Source organism: Aquarana catesbeiana, linkage group LG01 (genome assembly GCF_042186555.1).
Source record: "Aquarana catesbeiana isolate 2022-GZ linkage group LG01, ASM4218655v1, whole genome shotgun sequence".
In the NCBI taxonomy this organism is placed as follows: domain Eukaryota; kingdom Metazoa; phylum Chordata; class Amphibia; order Anura; family Ranidae; genus Aquarana; species Aquarana catesbeiana.
The window spans coordinates 432097724-432119771 of record NC_133324.1 but is presented as its reverse complement, the minus strand read 5'-3'; the positions used below and the strand labels follow the sequence as shown (position 1 = coordinate 432119771).

At 43.4% G+C, this 22048-nt stretch overlaps 1 protein-coding gene across 1 annotated transcript in view; it reads left to right on the top strand.

Moving 5' to 3' along the window:
- TEK (TEK receptor tyrosine kinase) overlaps positions 1 to 22048 on the top strand; it is a 151819-nt gene that overhangs the window by 88336 nt on the left and 41435 nt on the right. Inside the window, exons 4-9 of the mRNA XM_073635905.1 lie at positions 3610 to 3762; positions 4669 to 4800; positions 4977 to 5117; positions 8602 to 8727; positions 18621 to 18775; positions 19697 to 19841. Coding sequence (XP_073492006.1) covers positions 3610 to 3762; positions 4669 to 4800; positions 4977 to 5117; positions 8602 to 8727; positions 18621 to 18775; positions 19697 to 19841 — 852 coding nt within the window. The remainder of the gene's footprint in view (positions 1 to 3609; positions 3763 to 4668; positions 4801 to 4976; positions 5118 to 8601; positions 8728 to 18620; positions 18776 to 19696; positions 19842 to 22048) is intronic.

Below are 22048 nucleotides of genomic sequence, written 5' to 3'. Positions count from 1 at the left end.
GGGACAGCGGAACGGAGGGGACAGCGGAGAGGCACAGCAGAACGGAGGGGACAGAGAAGGAGAGGGGGACAGCGGAACGGTGACAGCGGAGAGGCACAGCAGAACGGAGGGGACAGAGAAGGAGAGGGGGACAGCAGAACTGAGGGGACAGCGGAGAGGCACAGCAGAACAGAGGGGACAGCGGAGAGGCACAGCAGAACGGAGGGGACAGAGAAGGAGAGGGGGACAGTGGAACGGAGGGGACAGCGGAGAGGCACAGCAGAACGGAGGGGACAGAGAAGGAGAGGGGGACAGCGGAACGGCGGAACAGAGGGGACAGCGGAGAGGCACAGCAGAACGGAGGGGACAGCGGAGAGGCACAGCAGAACGGAGGGGACAGAGAAGGAAAGGGGACAGCGGAACGGAGGGGACAGTGGAGAGGCACAGAAGAACGGAGGGGACAGAGAAGGAGAGGGGGACAGCGGAACGGAGGGGACAGCGGAGAGGCACAGCAGAACGGAGGGAACAGAGAAGGAGGGGGGACAGCGGAAAGGCGGAACGGAGGGGACAGCGGAGAGGCACAGCAGAACGGAGGGGACAGCGGAGAGGCACAGCAGAACGGAGGGGACAGAGAAGGAAAGGGGACAGCGGAACGGAGGGGACAGTGGAGAGGCACAGCAGAACGGAGGGGACAGAGAAGGAGAGGGGGACAGCGGAACGGAGGGGACAGCGGAGAGGCACAGCAGAACGGAGGGGACAGCGGAGAGGCACAGCAGAACGGAGGGGACAGAGAAGGAAAGGGGACAGCGGAACGGAGGGGACAGTGGAGAGGCACAGCAGAACGGAGGGAACAGAGAAGGAGAGGGGGACAGCGGAACAGCGGAACGGAGGGGACAGCGGAGAGGCACAGCAGAACGGAGGGGACAGCGGAGAGGCACAGCAGAAAGGAGGGGACAGAGAAGGAAAGGGGACAGCGGAACGGAGGGGACAGTGGAGAGGCACAGCAGAATGGAGGGGACAGAGAAGGAGAGGGGGACAGCGGAACGGAGGGGACAGCGGAGAGGCACAGCAGAACGGAGGGGACAGAGAAGGAGAGGGGGACAGCGGAACGGCGGAACGGAGGGGACAGCGGAGAGGCACAGCAGAACGGAGGGGACAGCGGAGAGGCACAGCAGAACGGAGGGGACAGAGAAGGAAAGGGGACAGCGGAACGGAGGGGACAGCGGAGAGGCACAGCAGAACGGAGGGGACAGAGAAGGAGAGGGGGACAGCGGAACGGAGGGGACAGCGGAGAGGCACAGCAGAACGGAGGGGACAGAGAAGGAGAGGGGGACAGCGGAACGGCGGAACGGAGGGGACAGCGGAGAGGGGACAGCAGAACGGAGGGGACAGCGGAGAGGCACAGCAGAACGGAGGGGACAGAGAAGGAGAGGGGACAGTGGAACGGAGGGGACAGCGGAGAGGCACAGCAGAATGGAGGGGACAGAGAAGGAGAGGGGGACAGCGGAACGGCGGAACAGAGGGGACAGCGGAGAGGCACAGCAGAACTGAGGGGACAGAGAAGTAGAGGGGAACGGCGGAACGGCGGAACGGAGGGGACAGCGGAGAGGCACAACAGAACGGAGGGGACAGAGAAGGAGAGGTGAACGGTGGAACGGAGGGGGACAGCTGAGGGGGACCGAGGAACGGAGGGGGACAGCTGAGGGGGACAGAGGAACGGAGGGGGCATGGAGGAGGATGCAGTGACAGTCAGCGGTGATCGCGTGTGGGGGAGTTACAAGCACCGATCAATGTCAAAAGCCGTGGGGGGAGAAGCTTGTAACTCCCCATGCGCCGATCACCGCTGACTGTACAGGTATCGGGGGAAGCATCGGGAGCATTTGCCCGAGTACAAGTACTTGGGCAAATGCACGGTATCGGTGCCGATACCGATACTAGTATCGGTATCAGGACAACCCTAAATATAAGTATACATCAGGTCATTGTTTGTGTGTTTTGAACTATAATGTATTGACGCACAAGCCATTTTTGGAATTTCTAAAACTGGCATTTCATTCAAACAATGGTAATACAGTAAAACCTTGCATTGCGAGCATAATTTGTTCCAGAAACATGCTTGTAATCCAAAGCACTTGTATATCAAAGCAAATTTTCCCACTCAAATGATTCGTTCCACAACCATTTATTCACAGGTCCTTCAGTTTATAGTCCATATAAAAAGATTATAGCAATGTGACCAGGTTGTGTAACCATAAAAAGCCCATCCACAAATAGAAGCCTCCACAAGGGGATTAGAAGCAAAATCCAGCAGTAGCTACAGGGTATAAAAGAGAAGAGAGGCGCCTCTAAGTGTAGCAATATGTTGCTAAAAGTTGTACCTTCATTAAATGTAACCATATTGCTACACTTAGAGGTGCCTCTCTTCTCTTTTATACCCTGTTGTGACATAACGCTACTTGTATATCAAGACATCGCTTGTATATCAAGTCAAAATTTATTTCAAAATTTAGCTTGTCTTGCAAAACGATCTCGAACCAAGTTACTCTTAAACCAAGGTTTTACTGTAATGGCTACACTGTGGGCATTCAGTACATTTTTTGTGTACAGAATATTCCCAAAAATCAGATTTTCAGTTTGCCAGATTTCCAACTGAATGGCAATTTTAAATAGTAATACTGCGCTGCAAGCCAAGTGTTTGGCTCATGTTTGCGCTTTAGCTCAATTCATTTGAACGGGTCATGTTTGGTGGTGGTACTGCCTGCCGAACATGACCTGTTGCATAAATGTTGCTACGCTGTAACCTTGGCAGTGTGTGCTAACAGGGCTGTTGGCCATGCTAACATGTGACTGGATTGTCAGAGAGTGGTAAATTCCTGACTTAACAGCCTATATTACAACCCCCTAGCTGCCTGTGTAAACAAAGCCTAAGGATTTCATCTTTGGTGAGATGCTTGCTAAAAGTATTCCATGTCTGCAGGGATAGTGCGGTGCCCCTTTATAACATTTCAACTGATTGTGTGACTATAACAGGCAGGCTTTCCCACTTATGCTGCGTACACACGACCGGTTTAGCCGTCGGAATAAACTCCGAAAGTTTCTCCGACTGAACTCCGACGGAATCCCATTCAAGCGGTCTTGTCTACACGCGGTCAAACCAAAGTCCGACCGTCCAGAACGCGGTGACGTACAACACGTATGATGGGACTAGAAAAAGGAAGTTCAATAGCCAGTAGCCAATAGCTTCCATCTCGTACTTACTTCAGAGCATGCGTCGTTTTTGGTCCGTCGGAACAGCATACAGACGAGCGGTTTTCCCGAGCATGTTCTATTTCTAGGTCCATCAGAATTTTAGAAAAAAAAAGTCTGATGAGGCATACATACGATCGTAATAGACGATGAAAAGCTTCCGTCTGACTTTTTCTGTCGGACATTCCGCTCGTGTGTACGCGGCTTTAGAGTGACTGAGAGGATAGTTTAATATTCAGCTATATTTTCAGCCCTGTAGGGGACAGTTTTAAAATAATGTATTCTATTACGTTCTTGAATGCCATATAAGAACAATCAAATCTGTATATCTTTCAAAAGAAAACGTTACCTACATTGTGTTATATTCCTGTTTATGTATTCCAGATTCCTTCTTTCACTCTGTACCAAAGCATGAAGTGCCAAACCTCCTAGAGCACACCATCATAAATGTGCAGCCCAAGGATGCAAGTGTGTACTTAGTGCGTTACATTGGAGGCAACCATTTTAATACCGCTATCACCAGGCTTATTGTCAGACGTAAGTTCAGTGTTTTATGGTTACTATCCTATTGCTAGCTCTACAAAGGGGCATGAATATCAAATCAAAAGTATGGATCAAAACTATAATTGTGTAGTGAACAATATGTGGAAGGTGTTCTTGGTGTTGTCCAACATCAACTGGCCATAATAGAAATCTGACTGTAATAGAATTGTGACAACATGGTCGGAATGGCTCTTTATATGGTGAGTGATTCAAAGTGCTCTACATATACTGAACGTATACAGAATCATAGTAATCTTGGTTAAAATAACCATTAAGTTCAACTAATTGGCATAAATCCGATCTACTGTTGATTTAGGAGGAAAGGAAGAGAACTAAAACAAAAACAACAAAAAAACACAGTAAAACAATTTGTAGTTTATACATAAAAGGCTGAAGCAAGAATCCTTTGCCTAGATAGACTTCTGACAGTCTATGCTGACCCCACAGAATCCCGGGAGTCCCTCAGTCTTCTAGCTATGCTGGGAACTCAGTGTACTCTCCTCCAATGATCAGACTTGTCCTGACACGCCCCCACTGCACAGCCATTCGCTGGAAAGCTCAGTGTGCTGCTGTTTCTCCTCCCTCCAGCTCTTATGCAGCTGAGAACAGAGGACATTTGATCATTTATAAAAAAGGGAAAAAAGGTATTTATAATGTATTTTTAGATCTACACAAAAATGTTTTGTCTTTCATTTCTATTTTAAACTGAATGGGTTGTTTTACAAGGTGATCTTTTACAATCAGATTAATGTCTTTAACAGCATTGCTTTCTAGTACCCTTTAAATAAGAGGAGCTTTGTATACACTAATACACGAACAGCAACACAAATGTAACTGTACTCTTCGATTCTCTCATACATAATAAATGATTTATTTTGGATGTCTCATTTTACTTCACAGGATGTGGAGCACAAAAGTGGGGACCACAATGCAATAAGACATGCCCAGATTGCCATAATGGTGGAGTCTGCCATGAAGACACAGGGGAATGTATTTGCCCTCCTGGCTTCATGGGAACAACATGTTTAATGGGTAAGTAAGGACTTATCTCTGCAATGCAATCTATAACATCAAATCGCCTTGTACCGTTATTAGCCATACATCACTGCAGTGCTGAACATGGACAGTGAACTGATGCCCACTTTTGCACACACATTATCAAAATATCACAAATCAGCCCTAAATGTGTGCTAATCCCTCTTTTGCAGCATGTGGTGAGCACAAATTTGGCACGACCTGCAGAGAGACCTGTGAAAACAAAGAAAGCTGCAAAGGGTACATGTTCTGCCTAAAGGACCCATATGGCTGTTCTTGTGCTTCTGGCTGGAAAGGACTTATGTGTGATGAAGGTAAGATACATACATGAAAAAAAAATATTCAATAATCCACTAGAGTCCAGGAAAGACAAAATTACTTTTTTATGTCCTCGACTGTCTCTGAGCTACTTGCTGGAAGATAATAAATGTTCAAACTTATTTTATTGGACAATAAAATGCGTACTGGTGATATGTGAAGTCTATCCCCAACACCATTTATTTTTGTGTGTGAGAAAAAAGGTGGATTCTGATTGGTTGTCTACCACCCAGCAGAACTAAATTTGAATAGAAGCCCCTGTTTAGGACATTGACAATAGAATGAATACATGGTGGGGTGTTGTTGGAATAGATATATTGGTAGTAAGATATATTGGTGTACTGAGATGAAGTTGCTATATCATCTGGGAGGATATTGGGCGTGCTATAGGGAGATGCTTAACGTGTGACATAGAGGTTGAAAAGTCTGTCTGTAACCATGTGCTTTTTATATGTTGACCAGGGCCGAGACAAGGGGTGGGTGGGCGGGGCAGTCACCCTTGGCACAATGATTAACTGTAGGCATGGGGACGCCTTCCTTCTGTTACAAGGCTGACAGGAGTAGTGACAGCGGCAGTGATTTTGACAAGTGAAAGGCTGCTGGGCGTAGGACCCCCTAACCTTGTACATCATGACTGGGGGGTCAGTTTGGCATCTTTGCTCCGGGCACTGGATGACCTTGTCCCGGCACTGATGTTGACCATGCTCATAATCAGCCAATTTGCATCACTCACTACTGACTCCTGAGCTCTGGAACACTTACTACTAACCCCTGACCTCTGGGTCACTTGCTACTGACCTCTGAGTCACTACTGACCTCTGAACTCTGTGTCATTTACTACTGGCCCCTGACTTCTTCATCACTTAATACTGACCCTGAAATCACCACTGACCTCTGCATCACTTACTATAGAGTTCAGAGGTCAAAGTAATTTATGTAGAGTTCAGGGGCATGAGTAAATGACAGAGTTCGGAGGTCAGTAGTGATGCAGAGATCAGTGGTAAGTGACGCAGTGTTCAGAGGTCAGTAGTAATTGACCCTTGGTCTCACAGTATAGTCAAATAGCAAATAGTCAAATAGCAGTATGTGCACAACTTACCTTTATTCTTACCTTTGTTCTCCCTTTGTTTATTGTTGGATAAACAGTCTAAGTAGTGCACATACAGTAGGTGTACGCAGCCTATTGCATTAGGGTGTGTACCCCAAAGCTCAAACATACATATATATATATATATATATATATATACTCATACACACACCACACACACAGATACACACTCTTTCTTAGAAACAAATGTAAACAAACAGTTTCAAATGTATTAAACATGGGTGGTGTCATTAGGGCAGAGGTTGGTGTCAGTAGGACAGTGCATGTGTCAGTAAGGCAGAGGTTGGTGTCAGTAGGACAGTGGATGTGTCAGTAGGACAGTGGATGTGTCAGTAGGGCAGAGGTTAGTGTCAGTAGGACAGTGGATGTGTCAGTAAGACACTGGATGTGTCAGTAGAGCAGAGGTTGGTGTCAGTAGGACAGTGGATGTATCAGTAGGACAGTGGATGTGTCAGTAGGGCAGAGGTTAGTGTCAGTAGGACAGTGGATGTGTCAGTAAGACACTGGATGTGTCAGTAGGGCAGAGGTTGGTGTCAGTAGGACAGTGGATGTGTCAGTAGGACATTGGATGTGTCAGTAGGACAGTGGATGTGTCAGTATGGCAGAGGTTGGTGTCAGTAGGACCGTGGATGTGTCAGTAGGACAGTGGATGTGTCAGTAGGGCAGAGGTTGGTGTCAGTAGGACAGTGGATGTGTCAGTAGGGCAGAGGTTGGTGTCAGTAGGACAGTGGATGTGTCAGTCAGTAGAGCAGTGGACGGTGTCAGTAGAGCAGAGCATGGTATCAGTAGAGCAGTGGACGTGTCAGTAGGGCAGAGGTTGGTGTCAGTAGGAAAGTGGATGAGTCAGCAGGGCAGAGGGTGGTGTCAGTAGGAAAGTGGATGTGTCAATAGGACAGAGGGTGGTGTCAGTAGGAAAGTGGATGAGTCAGTAGGGCAGAGGGTGGTGTCAGTAGGAAAGTGGATGTGTCAGTAGGACAGAGGGTGGTGTGAGTAGGAAAGTGGATGTGTCAGTAGGGCAGAGGGTGGTGTCAGTAAGAAAGTGGATGTGTCAGTAAGACAGAGGGTGGTATCAGTAGGAAAGTGGATGAGTCAGTAGGGCAGAGGTTGGTGTCAGTAGGAAAGTGGATGTGTCAGTAGGGCAGAGGTTGGTGTCAGTAGGAAAGTGGATGTGTCAGTAGGACAGAGGTTGGTGTCAGTAGGAAAGTGGATGTGTCAGTAGGACAGAGGTTGGTGTCAGTAGGAAAGTGGATAAGTCAGTAGGACAGAGGGTGATGTCAGTAGGAAAGTGAATGTGTCAGTAGGGCAGAGGGTGGTGTCAGTAGGGCAGTGGATGATGTCAGTAGTTTTTTATTGTTAATATTTAAATTTTTTAATATTTTTTACAATATTATTTTTTATTATTATTTTACAATTTTTTTAGGAGCCCCATTGGGGGGCCTTAGTGCAATATTAGGGATCTAAACAGACCTCTGATGTTTCACTTTAAGACAGACAGAGATTCCCCAGTCCCTTTCTCTGCACCCTTAGCTGCACTGGACAGTGAATGAATAGGAAATGTGCTGAACGGACTTCTGTTCATTCACAAATGGAAGCATAGTAAGTGCCGTTTACTATGCTTCAGTAATGAATGGACACAATCACTCACTGTGTTCATTCAGAAAAGGAAGGGGCCAGTAAATAACATTTTTATTGGCCCCTTCCCTGCTCTCCATTCTGAAACATCCCCCTGTGCCTGCAGCAGCAGCTGGTGGGAGAGGAGAGGAGGAAAGCCGGAGTGGGCACGGGGGGGGCTCGAGTAGCAGAGGGGATCTGTGCTACATGGTGTGATTATGGTGTGCCCAGGCATATCTGATTTGAAATTAATATAATCACCTGCCATCAGCATGGTTTAGTGTATTCCTCAACTCGCTTCCTTCTTTTTTTCTTTCTTCCTTTCTTCTTTCTTAACAGATATATAGAGTTACATAGAACAAAAAAATACGTGACAATGGGTCAGTTACTTTTCACATTGTGTATTTTACTTTTTCTCAGTTTAGGAGATTTTATATGTAATTGCACACATTGTTCCTTTGAGCAGCCAGTGTCTGACATTTAGGTATAGAAAGTACAGGCCGGCAACTCTTTTGATGAAGGCCTAAGTCCAAAACCTGTCAGTATTTTTGGATGATGTTACTGCTGTAATGCTCAAATAAATATTTTCTATTGAGAAGCTGTCGAGTTGCTGGCCTGTACTTTCTATGGATCTTTTATGAGCTTAATTAGCCAGAGCACTGACTACTCTACACACCAACTATACCATATAGCGGTAGAGCTTGGGTGAGTTTTTCTCTTGACATTTAGGTATACTTTGTAGTAATGTACATCTTTTTCAGCTTGTCCAGATGGTTTCTATGGACCTGACTGTAAGATGAAGTGTCTTTGTGCCAGAGGAGCCTGTGATAGGTTCAAAGGTTGCCTTTGTCCCCAAGGATGGCGTGGGCTTCGCTGTGAAAATGAAGGTAAAGCAAGGTAACACTGTATTGTTATATATTGGTGGCTGCAGGACACACGCAGATATAATATTTTCCTATTGTGCTTTTGTGCAGCCTCAGCTCAATCTCTACAGCAAACTGACATTTTCAGGAAATTATCTGACAGTGCATATTTTATAAAGTGAGCTTGCTATTCCATGGACTATTGCTATCAATGGCCTAAGTTTATATGAGAGAGTCAGCATCACATATGATAATTTGGTGACGTTTATTATTTGGATGGAACCAAGACTTTTATTAGGTAGCAGTGAAATCCAGTGTTTCTGGTAGATAGTTCAGCAAAGTCTTGAATTTGTGACTTTCACAGTCATGGTACATACTGACAATTTTTTGTAATGTGTGATTTTAGTAATTTAGTGATCTTTTAGTAAAGAGGCTCCCAAAAGATCTATTCATAGATGTCCTGCTACAGTACGTCATCTTTATCACACTACCTATAAGAAGAGAAAAATGGATGCTGCTTTTGCTGACATACTTCTGGGAATATTAGGTTCCTCTCTGTCTTTACCTTCAATAATGTGTGAGTCACTGACTGGGAATTGTCAAATCTAATAGTGAGGTCAGAACTGTTGAGTTCTGATATGTGTGTATTGCCATGGCAGTTGACTAATAGGATATTGAGTTGTTGGAGACTTTGATGTAGTGATGTTCCAATATGCTGAATTGCAGCTTATTATTTTATACCAGGGGTATAGACTTAAATTTCATGAAGGTCTAGTCAATACAAATCTAATTCCATGAAACTCCTCTTTCACTAGACTGGTGTCTGCTAGAGGCCACCTTGTTCAATATAAATTTTTTCACATAATTTATTTAACCCCAGCTAGATTGGCTAAAATATTTTTCTCCCAATCACTTAGTTGTTGGTGATGTAATTATTCAATAAGAAAAAAGGGGGGTTGAATCGTGCTAAAACAGATTGGTGATCATACACATCATCACCAAACCAAATATTTAGATCTAAGTGAAGAGTTCCCCTTTAGTGTATACATAATATACAAAACACATGTCAAATGAATAATCAATCCAAAAATAAAATGTTCAAAGTGATAATAAAAAGTCCATGTATAAAAAATAAATCACCCAAGTGATATGAAAGTATTTTAAAAAAGTTCCAAAAAACATAAATTCTTGCTGTGAGAAGAAAAAAGCGTGCTTGCTCCACCACCGTGAAATCAGACTGGCCGCTTACCAGAAACTCATGATCCCCCGTTACAGAGGATCAGAGAAAGCTGTCTGTTAATACTGCTTCGAACCACAACCAATGGATCAGAGACCTTATACTGAGATGGGACATCAAAGACTGCAGGGTCAGGCTAAAGATGTTCACACTGACAGGTACTCAGACATCAGCCCACAGCATTGCAGATACGGTCATAGAAGGAAAAAAAGGCTCCATATAGTATAAAATCATTGACTTTACTGGATAAGTAAAAGGTTAAACTCACATGTTAGTAGACAATAGTAGGCACGTAGTGTAGTCTGGAGCGCCTTCCGGAAGCTCACAGACAGCCCGTCCTACTGGAAACAACAGCAGCAATGGGAGGTGAAAAAGAAAACACGTCGCTCTGCCCAACGCGCCGTTTCGTGATAGAGTCACATCATCTGGCCCCTCTATTTACATCACCCTCTTGTCATATCAGTGTCCTCAGCCCTCCTTACAGTACTGTGCAAAAGTTTTAGGCATGTGTGAAGAAATGCTGTATAGGAAGAATGCTTTTACAATTTTTTTGTTTTAATTGTTTTTTATTTATCAATTTACAAAATGCAAAGTGAGCGAACAGAAGAAAAATCTAAATCATTATTTGGTGTGACTTCCCTTTGGCTTGAAACCAGCATCAATTCTTACACTTGCACGCTTTGTAGACTTGCACAAAGTCAGAGATTTTGTAGGACTAATTTTGTAGGACCCTAAAGTCAGGTGTATGATTAACCAATTATACCAAGCAGCCGCTAATGATCATCAATTTCATATGTAGGTTGAAACACAGTTATTAACTGAAACAGAAAAAGCTGTATGAGAGGGTTAAACTGGGCGAGGAACAGCCAAACTCTGCTACTAAGGTGAGTTTGTGGAACACAGTTCCGTGTCCCAGGTCATACATCATGACAAGACTTAGTATAGCAACAAGACACTAGGTAGTTATACTGCATCAGCAAGGTCTCTCCCAGGCATAGATTTCAAAGCAGACTGAGGTTTCAAGATGTGCTGTTTAAGCTCTTTTGTAGAAGCGCAAAAAATGGGCAACGTTGAGGACCATAGACACAGTGGTCGGCCAAGGAAACTTATTGCAGCAGATGAAATACACATCATGCTTACTTACTCTTGACATCAGAAGATGTCAAGCAGTGCCACAGTCTGTCTGGGATTACATGAAGAAACACAAGGACTTGAGGCAGCCTACATCCGCAGACGATCTGTGGGTGGTTCTCCAAGATGTCTGGAACAACCTACCTTTTGAATTCCTTCAAAAACTGTGTACAAGTGTACCTAGAAGAAATGATGCTTCAATTTGGATTTCTCTTTTGTTTGTTTACTTTACATTTTGTTAATTGATAAAAATAAACTATTAACACCCAAACCACTGGCCCATGTAAATACAATCCTAAATAGGAAAACAAACATCATTTTTAATTTTTAAAAACAATGTCTTTGGTACTAAACATATGGGACACACTTTGCAGTTCGATAATGTCCACTCACAGCACCCAATATAAACATCAAAAAAGTGGTGTGAATAGTATTAGACTTGCTTGTATATATAGCATAAAGCATAGGTTCTCAGACCATGGGAACATGCTATATAAAGTTCTAATACACTGTGCATAATGTTAACGTAACTACAGTGCATGGCTCTTAGGAAAAGCAGGGTGGAAAAACAGGAAAAACAATTAGATCAAAAGCAAAATCTTGATAAGGTCCAAACAAAAACTTAAATGTATACTAAATAACACGTTTAAACGTTTATGCAAGAACACCATATAGATCAATGGCGATTTACAAAGCGCAGTCATTGAAAGTAACCTTTCAGATTAAAACCTGCTCAAACCAAAAATACAAAAATGTTAAATTTTTAGTTTACTGCTCCTTAGATGTATTTGCCGCATTCATTTTCACTTTTCAGGCTAAAGTTGTATTTGGCAAGTACAGAAAAGAACTGTTAATCTTTCTAGAAATACAATATCTCTCCAACTTCCTGTGAGTGTAAATGAAAGCAAAAACAACCTTATTTTTTATGTGTAAACTGTAGTCCCATCAATCCACTATGAGATGGAAATGAACAAAGGCAGACATTGAAGTCCAGCCTAGGTAACAGTCATGGCTGTCCCATAGATACAGTGGAGACAAAAGCATAGACATGAAGGGACAGGAAGTGTTTTATTTGTAGAATCACCAGGTGACAACAAAGGAAAAAGGCCTGACAAAAAAAAAGAAGATGGCAGCTACAGTGGGGAAAGTATTCAGACCCCCTTAAATTTTTCACTCTTTGTTATATTGCAGCCATTTGCTAAAATCATTTAAGGTCATTTTTATTCCTCATTAATGTACACACAGCACCCCATATTGACAGAAAAACACAGACTTGTTGACATTTTTGCAGATTTATTAAGAAAGCAAAACTGAAATATCACATGGTCCTAAGTATTCAGACCCTTTGCTGTGACACTAATATATTTAACTCAGGTGCTGTCCATTTCTTCTGATCATCCTTGAGATGGTTCTACACCTTCATTTGAGTCCAGCTGTGTTTGATTATACTGATTGGACTTGATTAGGAAAGCCACACACCTGTCTATATAAGACCTTACAGCTCACAGTGCATGTCAGAGCAAATGAAAATCATGAGGTCAAAGGAACTGCCTAAAGAGCTCAGAGACAGAATTGTGGCAAGGCACAGATCTGGCCAAGGTTACAAAAAAATTTCTGTTGCACTTAAGGTTCCTAAGAGCACAGTGGCCTCCATAATCCTTAAATGGAAGACTTTTGGGATGACCAGAACCCTTCCTAAAGCTGGCTGCCTGGCAAAACTGAGCTATCCGGGGAGAAGAGCCTTGGTGAGAGAGGTAAAGAAGAACCCAAAGATCACTGTGGTTGAGCTCCAGAGATGCAGTCGGGAGATAGGAGAAAGTTGTAGAAAGTCAACCATCACTGCAGCCCTCCACCAGTCGGGGCCTTATGGCAGAGTGGCCCGACGGAAGCCTCTCCTTAGTGCAAGACACATGAAAGCCTGCATGGAGTTTGCTAAAAAACACCTGAAGGACTCCAAGATGGTGAGAAATAAGATTCTCTGGTCTGATGAGACCAAGATAGACCTTTTTGGCCTTAATTCTAAGTGGTATGTGTGGAGAAAACCAGGCACTGCTCATCACCTGTCCAATACAGTCTCAACAGTGAAGCATGGTGGTGGCAGCATCATGCTGTATGGGGGTGTTTTTCAGCTGCAGGGACAGGACGACTGGTTGCAATCGAGGGAAAGATGAATGCGGCCAAGTACAGGGATATCCTGGACGAAAACCTTCTCCGGAGTGTTCAGGACCTCAGACTGGGCTTAAACCCAATTGAGCATCTCTGGAGAGACCTAAAAATGGCTGTCCACCAATGTTTACCATCCAACCTGACAGAACTGGAGAGGATCTGCAAGGAGGAATAGGAGAGGATCCCCAAATCTAGGTGTGAAAAACTTGTTGCATCTTTCCCAAAAAGACTCATGGCTGTATTAGATCAAAAGGGTGCTTCTACTAAATACTGAGCAAAGGGTCTGAATACTTAGGACCATGTGATATTTCAGTTTTTCTTTTTTAATAAATCTGCAAAAATGTCAACAATTCTGTGTTTTTCTGTCAATATGGGGTGCTGTGTATACATTAATGAGGAAAAAAATTAACTTAAATGATTTTAGCAAATGGCTGCAATATAACAAAGAGTGAAAAATTTAAGGGGGTCTGAATACTTTCCATCCCCACTGTACCTCATCTAAGGACTGGTAAGCTGCAATATATTACATGTTTGTTTATAGGTTTGAATACACATTAAACTTTTCAGGAGGCAGAGCAATGTAAAGAAGAATGGTTAGTATGAGTTACTGCATGTTGCAAATCATCATTAGTCTTGGTACAATCTTATTTATAAGTCTGTTGTTTATTGTGTAAATGGTTCTTTATCTTTTGAAAAAAGTATCAGAAGCTTATAGCAATAGTATTATAGTAACAGTAATATAATATAGTAGTGCAACAGCGTGGCCATTTACCAGAGTGTCTCATCAGTCTGCTCAGATGCAGACACAGGTCCATTTAATATCAATTTGCAACAATTCCCCACTTTCCTGGACATGCTAAGGGAGTATAAATCCCCTCCTTTTGTTGGCAGCTTAGAGAAGCCACACCTGATGAGGCAAAGGTAGCTAGACAAGCGATTTGTAGCTGGGTGAGAGGCTCTCCACTGTCAGAACCAGCATGTGGGCAGCCTGGCCAAAGCCTAATAGCACTCAGCTTCTATGGAAGATCCAGACACCATGGGAAGCACCTCCCCAGTTGCTACCAGAGTACTCTAGTTGCAGTTGGGTGGACCTTTGTGGTTGGGCCCTCCAGCTGTTTACCTGTGTTAGCAGAGCCACCCTGGACTTCACTGTAAGGGACAATGTCTATGAGAATAATTGCAAGTACTGTTTTACTGAAGTAGAGATTATCAGCTTTGATCTTTGTTGTTATAGAGTCTTATTGAGACTATTCTATGCAGCCATATGTTACACCGACTCACAGAGACATTACTGTGAAGAGTCCATGTTTATGTAGCTTTCATATTTTTGTGCAGCTTTCATTATTTTGCATTGTATGCATGTCATTTTTCCATCCTGTTTTACATTATTGCATTTACCTTTGCACCGGTTCAGTAAACTGCAAGTGAAAGTTATTCTCTGTCTGATCAATTGGTCAATTGCCTATTCTGTTAAAGTAGCTGTATTCAAGTTAGCTGGTAATAAACACGCAGAAGTATTTTTGAGGCTAGTATGTTTTTTTTTTAACTCCATTTAGTATGTCTTTAGTGTAATAGGTATAATCAGCAGTACAGTGGATAATTGTTTAGCACTTTCACCTAGCAGCACTAGGGTTGTTGGTTCGAATCCCAACCACAGCACTACCTGCCTGGAGTATGCATGTTCTCCCTGTTCTTGTGTGGGTTTCCTCTGGTACTCTGGTTTCCTCCCACACTCCAAAGACATGCTGGTAGGTTAATTAACTCCTGTCTAAATTGGCCCTAGTGTGTGTACTGTATAGTGCCTTGAAAAGGTATTTATACCGTTTGAAATTTTCCACATTTTATCATGAACCAAAAACGTAAATGTAATATTTTGGGATTTGATGTGATAGACCAACACAAAATGGCACATAATTGTGAAGTGGAAGGAGAATGATAAATGGTTTTCAAAATGTTTTACAAATAAATACCTGAAAAGTGTGGCAAGCATTTGTATTCAGCCCCCTTTACTCTGATACCCCTAACTAAAATCTAGTGGAACCAATTGCCTTCAGAAGTCACCTAATTAGTAAATATAGTCCACCTGTGTGTAATTTAATATAATATACAGCTATAATATAAATACAGCTTTTCTGTGAAGCCCTCGGGGGTTTGTTAGAGAACATTAGTGAACAAACAGCATCATGAAGGCCAAGGAACACACCAAACAGGTCAGGGATAAAGTTTTGGAGAAGTTTAAAGCTTAGGGTTAGGTTATAAAAAAAATTCCAAGCTTCGAACATCTCACAGAGCACTGTTCAATCCATCATCAGAAAATGGAAAGAGTATGGCACAACTGCAAACCTATGAAGACATGGTCATCTACCTAAACAGGCTGGGCAAAGAAAGCATTAATCAAAGAAGCAGCCAAGAGGCCCATGGTAACTTTGGAGGAGCTGCAGAGATGCATATCTCAGGTGGGAGAATCTGTCCACAGGACAACTATTAGTCGTGCACTCCACAAATCTGGCCTTTATGGAAGAGTGGCAAGAAGAAAGCCATTGTTGAAAGAAAGCCATAAGAAGTCCCTTTGCAATTTGCGAGAAGCCATGTGGGGGACACAGCAAACATGTGGAAGAAGGTGCCTGGTCAGATGAGATCAAAATTGCACTTTTTGGCCTAAAAGCAAATTGCTATGTGTAGCGGAAAACTAACACTGCATATCACCCTGAACACACCATCCCCACCATGAGACATGGTGTTCTCAGCATCATGTTGTGGGGTTGCTTTTCTTCAGCAGGGACAGGGAAGCTGGTCAGAGATGATGGGAAGATGGATGGAGCCAAATACAGGGAAATCTTACAAAAAAATTTGTAATGCCGCATACACACGGGCGGACTTTTCAACCCGACTGGTCCGACGGACTTTCCGACGGACTTTCCGACGGATTTTCGAACGAACGGACTTGCCTACACACGATCAACCAAAGTCCAACAGATTCGTACATGATGACGTACGACCAGACTAAAATAAGGAAGTTGATAGCCAGTAGTCAATAGCTGCCCTAGCGTCGGGTTTTGTCCATCGGACTAGCATACAGACAAGCGGATTTTTCGACCGGACTCGAGTCCACCGGAAAGATTTGAAACATGTTTTATTTCTATGTCCGTCGGACTTTTGGGGAAAAAAAGTCCGCTGGAGCCCACACACGATCGAATTGTCCGCCGGAGTCCGGTCCGCCGGAGTCCGGTCCGACGGACCAAGTCTTCCGGAAAGTCCGCTCATGTGTATGCGGCATTAGAGTCTTAAAAAAGGCTTGAGACTGGGGCAGAGGTTCACATTCCAGCAGGACAATGAGCCTAAACATACAGCCAGAGCTATAATGGAATGGTTTAGATCAAAGCATATTCATGTGTTAGAATGGCCCAGTCAAAGTCCAAACCTAAATCCAATTGAGAATCTGTGGAAAGACTTGAAAATTGCTGTTTACAGACGCTCTCCATCCAATCTGACAGAGCTTGAGCTATTTTGCAAGGAAGAATGGGCAAAAATGTCACTCCCTAGATGTGCAATTTATTTCAGGTTTAAATCACTCCTTGTTCACGCATACACATCTTAATGGGTTAGACAACTCTAATGCCGCGTACACACGGTCGAACTTTCCGACGGGAAATGTTCGATATGAGCTTGTTGCCGGAAAGTCTGACTGTGTGTGTGCTCCATCAAACATTTGCTGTCAGAATTTCCGCACACCAATGTTTGAGAGCAGGTTCTCAAATTTTCCGCCAACTTCACTTGTTGTCGCAAAGTCAGATCGTGTGTACAGTTCGTCGTACAAAAGCTCACGCATGCTTGGAATCAAGCAGAAGGAGCCGCACTGGCTATTGAACTTCCTTTTTCTCGGCTCGTTGTACGTCTTGTACGTCACCGCAATCTCACGTTCGGAATTTCCGACAACATTTGTGCGACCAAGTGTATGCCAAACAAGTTTGAGCCAACATCCTTCGGATGTTGGAAATTCCGATCGTGTGTACGCGGCATAAGAGGTTGGGGTGTCTTTGGTGTTATGTTTCCTGTTTCTGTTGGGGGGTGCATGTGTCTTTTGTGCTGTCCTGGAAGACTCATTAAAAAGGAGCTCACCAGTAAGTCTAACTCTGGATTTTTTCCCCCTGCTGGAGCAAATTGTAAGGTATTCTTATGCCGCGTACACACGACCGGACTTTTTTGCAGAAAAGGTCAGACGGAATCATTCCATCGGACATTCCGATCATGTGTGGGCTTCATCGAACTTTTTCTTTCGAAAATTATGACGGACCTAAAAATAGAAAATGTTTCAAATCTTCCCGACGGAATCAGTTCCTATCGGGAAAACCGCTTGTCTGTATGCTGTTCCGACGGACCAAAAACGACGCAAGGGCAGCTATTGGCTACTGGCTATTGAACTTCCTTTTTCTAGTCCCATCGTACGTCATCACGTTCTAAACGATCGGACTTTGGTGTGATCGTGTGTAGGCAAGTCCGTTTCAGCGAAACTCCGTCGGAACTCCGTCGAAAAAAACGTCAGAGTTTATTCCGACGAAAAAAACGGTCGTGTGTTGGCGGCATTAGGTATTCAGCTCTGCTCCTTCATCTTAGACTCTTATTCATTCTTCCCTAACACCAGTTGTCTCACTCTCCATGATAAAAAAAAAGCAGCAATAAAATCCAGCTGAAATAGTAAGGCCCAGCCATCAAAGAGATGAGCATATCTTGGCCACTCTAATAACCATAGTTCTGATAAATAAAAAAAGCATTGGGCGATCACACTCACCAGCAACACTCGTTGTATATTAACATTTGGACTCATTCTTAAATTAGGTTGGAAAATACAACTGCTGGTAAATTATAATGGCTTGGAAGACTGGGACAGAACTGAGCCTTCAACACAATCACAACAATATGTTCACAGGACAGTTAATATTTATTATAATTTACAGAAGTAAGCATTCCAATTACAAGTCATCTCCAAACAAAACTGTTGGATCAGCAATCTGTCTCTCTGAGAGACTCTAAAGTTGGGGGTATTTTTCCCATTGCCAAAAGATGGATCAATAATTTATTTGTTAAACATTATGGAGTTTAGCAATTATGAATTTTGCTGGGCACATCCAAGCACTAAAGCCTCTGAGAGAAACACGATACCAACATTTTAAATTCCTTTACTAGCAATGACACGTAAGTGAAATATTCCTTTTTTAGTCTACATATAAGAAAATATAGAAGAAAAGTGAAGCATGTTTTAAATGTTTGCCAAAGCCTTTAGGTATAGATCATGCCGTTTTAATGGACAAACAACTTCTTTTATTCTCAGTGTTTTTTATATAATTGTCACATGTCATATCGATAAATTGTTTTTTTCCTGCAGGTCCGCCGCACATTCCACCACAGATACAAGAAATGGAAACAACATTAGAGTTAAACTCTGGGTTAGATTTTAAACCTACTTGCAGAGTTAGTGGCAACCCAGCACCATCTGCACAAGATTTTCATCTTTTTAAAGAAGATGGCACTGTCTTTGAGGTAGGATATCTCATTACTATTAAAAAACAGTTGCATAAGCTAACACAAGATAGATCCAGGCTCTTTTTTTTAATCACCCTAATAGAAATGTGGTAGTTCAGGATATATCAGCAATCACTTACTGTCTCATCTGTACATACTGTAATTAGTATGAATCACTATGATGTTGTCTTGCTAAAAACTAGTATACGTGAAATAGCATCTCACTGGACATTGCAGGTGTAGCCAGCGCAAACAAGTGTTGCTGCAATATCCAGTGAGATGCTATTTCACGTATACTAGTCTTTAGTGAGACAACATTGTAGCGCACAGTTGCTTTCCATAGATTTCTTTGGGCTGAGTCCAAAGGGCAGGAAGGCTGGGGGGTAGATCTCATGGAAGTCAAGGGGAGGTTTTTGCACACTGTATTCCTTTTGTATGGGCAGGTATTAATTAATGCTAAAGTTGAATGTGAGGCAGACATAAAAAGGTACAAATTATTACAACTCTGTAATTAATCGATACATCATTAATTTAAAGTCAGCAGTGTAAATGTTTGAATTTCGATTTAGTTTAAACCTCTTGCAATCCAGTGTACAGCGGAGCTCAGACTGAGGGGGGGGAGAAAAAGCACAAGGGGCAAGGAGAAGAAAGCAGTGTGACAGACAGAGGAGGAGAGAGCAAAGTAAAAGTGATATGAGCGAATCAGTCTTCTGCTTCTCCTTTCATTTTAAAGCTGCAGTAACTGTTGGGATGCCAGGTTTACTGATACTTGCCACTGATCTTTGTTACTAAAACACTTTTGGCAGATCTCATATCATATCATTTTATGTGAATAAATATTATGTGAAGTCTTCCTATTAAGACTATCCTATCTACCTATAAAGGTCATAGATATTGATAAATCTTTATAATGCTTGTGGACATTTTTCTTTAATAAAGGCCGTGTCAACAAATGAAAGTAATCAGCAGACAATTGCCCAGTTTTCAGTAGGAAAAATTCTACCTCGAGACACGGGGTATTGGATCTACAGTGTAAAAACTGAAGCAGGGATGACTGACAAGCAAGTATATATCTCAGTAAAAGGTAAGAAGGTACTAATATTGTTCTCTACAACAAGTAGAAGTATGTGACTATGAAAACAGTCAACCTGCTTACTCTTACATGCCTTTTTAGTTTTGTATTTTCCCATGACTGATGTATTGCTGATTTTTGGCTGCCAAAACCAAACCATACTTCCCACCTTACCCACCTTATGTAAATAAGGCACGACCACCTTAGAATGGATTTTAAATAGCCATAGCAGCCTTTTTATTAACAAAACACAATTCAACAAATATATCTTTTATTACATTCCATGAAAGATAAACTTTACCCACTAATGTATAATACCGACTCTCTTAAATCCAGGTATTTGGAGGCAAGCATGTTTTACCAAATCGGCTGTATCAAGCACCAAGTTCCTTACCACGGCCCCCCAGTCGAAATTAGACCGTCTCGGGACAATTAGTTACCACATTACCACCCAATACAGCCCCAATACCGATATCGCCATACTGACGTCACATCTACGGGAAGGTACCCATACCAAAGATGGGGCCAACCCATCATTCTCCACAGACAATTTTGACCATGCCCACCTTCATGACCACGCCTGAAACCCCTGCCACCGATTCCCAGGTGTGACACCTCACGTTTGGCGGCCTGCCACAGAGGAAAAGCCCTCTGAATACCCTCCTGTAAACTCAGGAACCACATATCTATGCCGATGGCGTTCAGGTGAACCCCATCCCCCCTCGAATAGATCCAGTTATCCCCTTCCAACTTCAGATGGCGCACCGCCAGGCCACCGTTCATGACAAAAAATGTTGCCACTTCCTTGTTCACTTTTATCTGAGCCTTACTGAGCTTATCCATGAAGCGGGCCATGCGCCAGGCGGATTTGGCCACAATGTCTGACCAAACCAAAATGGTGTCTGGGAAAAATGATCTCAAGTGCAGGAAATCAAGTGTAGTGTCCAGGATCAATTCCCGTGCTGCCCGGAGCCCAGGATCGTTACCCCCAACACGCAAAAGCAATATGCCTGGGGGCCAATCCAATCTGGCATACCAATGGACTTCCAGCAACACCCAGGACCACAGCATGTCTGGGACACCAATCCACCTCACACTGGCTGTACTCCGTGGAAACCCCAACTGCCTGCCCTCTGGTCTGACTGCAGCCCTCTTGGCACCCCAAAAAATGTAGGAGTGACCGAGTATCCATACCAAACATTCTCTGCCTGAAAAACATAAAATTGTAGGCATCACGAGCAACACATAACGACCAGAACATAAAACAGACAAAGACAAACAAAGATTCGACCAGAACAATGGCAGACAAACGGAACAACATGCAAACTTATAAGAGATGAGGAAACTGAAACGCTGGGATTCCCAGCGCCCAATCTACTGCAAAACCCGATCACCCATTCCCCATTTAGCAGCCTCCGTGGCAGCCCCAATCCTGAAAGAATGGAGCAAAGTCCGTAGGAGTAAACTCCGCAGACAATAAGCACTTCCGAAAAACTGAGATAAACTAAAACCGCGACAATGCCGAACTGTCGGTATGTGGCAAAAAAAGCCCAGACCCATTCGGCCTGAGCTTCAACCAATTGACCAGTGCCCGGGCAAGAAGAGGAATGGGCAGGGGCGTAACTAGAACCTTCAGGGCCCCGGTGCAAGGAACCATGAAGGGCCCCCCTGACCTTTGGTCCCGGGGCCCTTACCAATGATTCTGGGGTCCCTTTCTAGCACTGCGGGGCCCTTGATTATGGTCCTGCAGCAGGACCCCTTCCTGACATCTTGGTAGGGTTGCAGCGCACAGCAAATTCCTTTTTGTAGTATACACTATACATGTATTTTGTGATTAAATAACAATTCTAATTGCATATATTTAAATCCACAGAGTTCCCCTTTACATCTGAATATGCAGAGTTTCCCATTTACATCTGAACTTGCAGAGTTCCCCTACACTGTAAGGGTCCCCCCTTACTGTACAGACTCTGATATAAGGGAGAACTCTGGAGACTTTGATTTAAGGAAGAACAGTGAGAACTCTGATATAAGGGGGTCCTTGGTAACTGGAGCCCCCACTTACATCAATGTCCCCAGCATTCCCCTTTTAGTCAGGGTTCCCAGAGCCCCTGTTACTTAAGAGTCTGCAGAATTTCCATTTTCCACCCATTGTTCTCTATGGGGAGGTGGATGTAAATGAATATGTTTACATTTACACCTGCCTGGATCTGATCCAA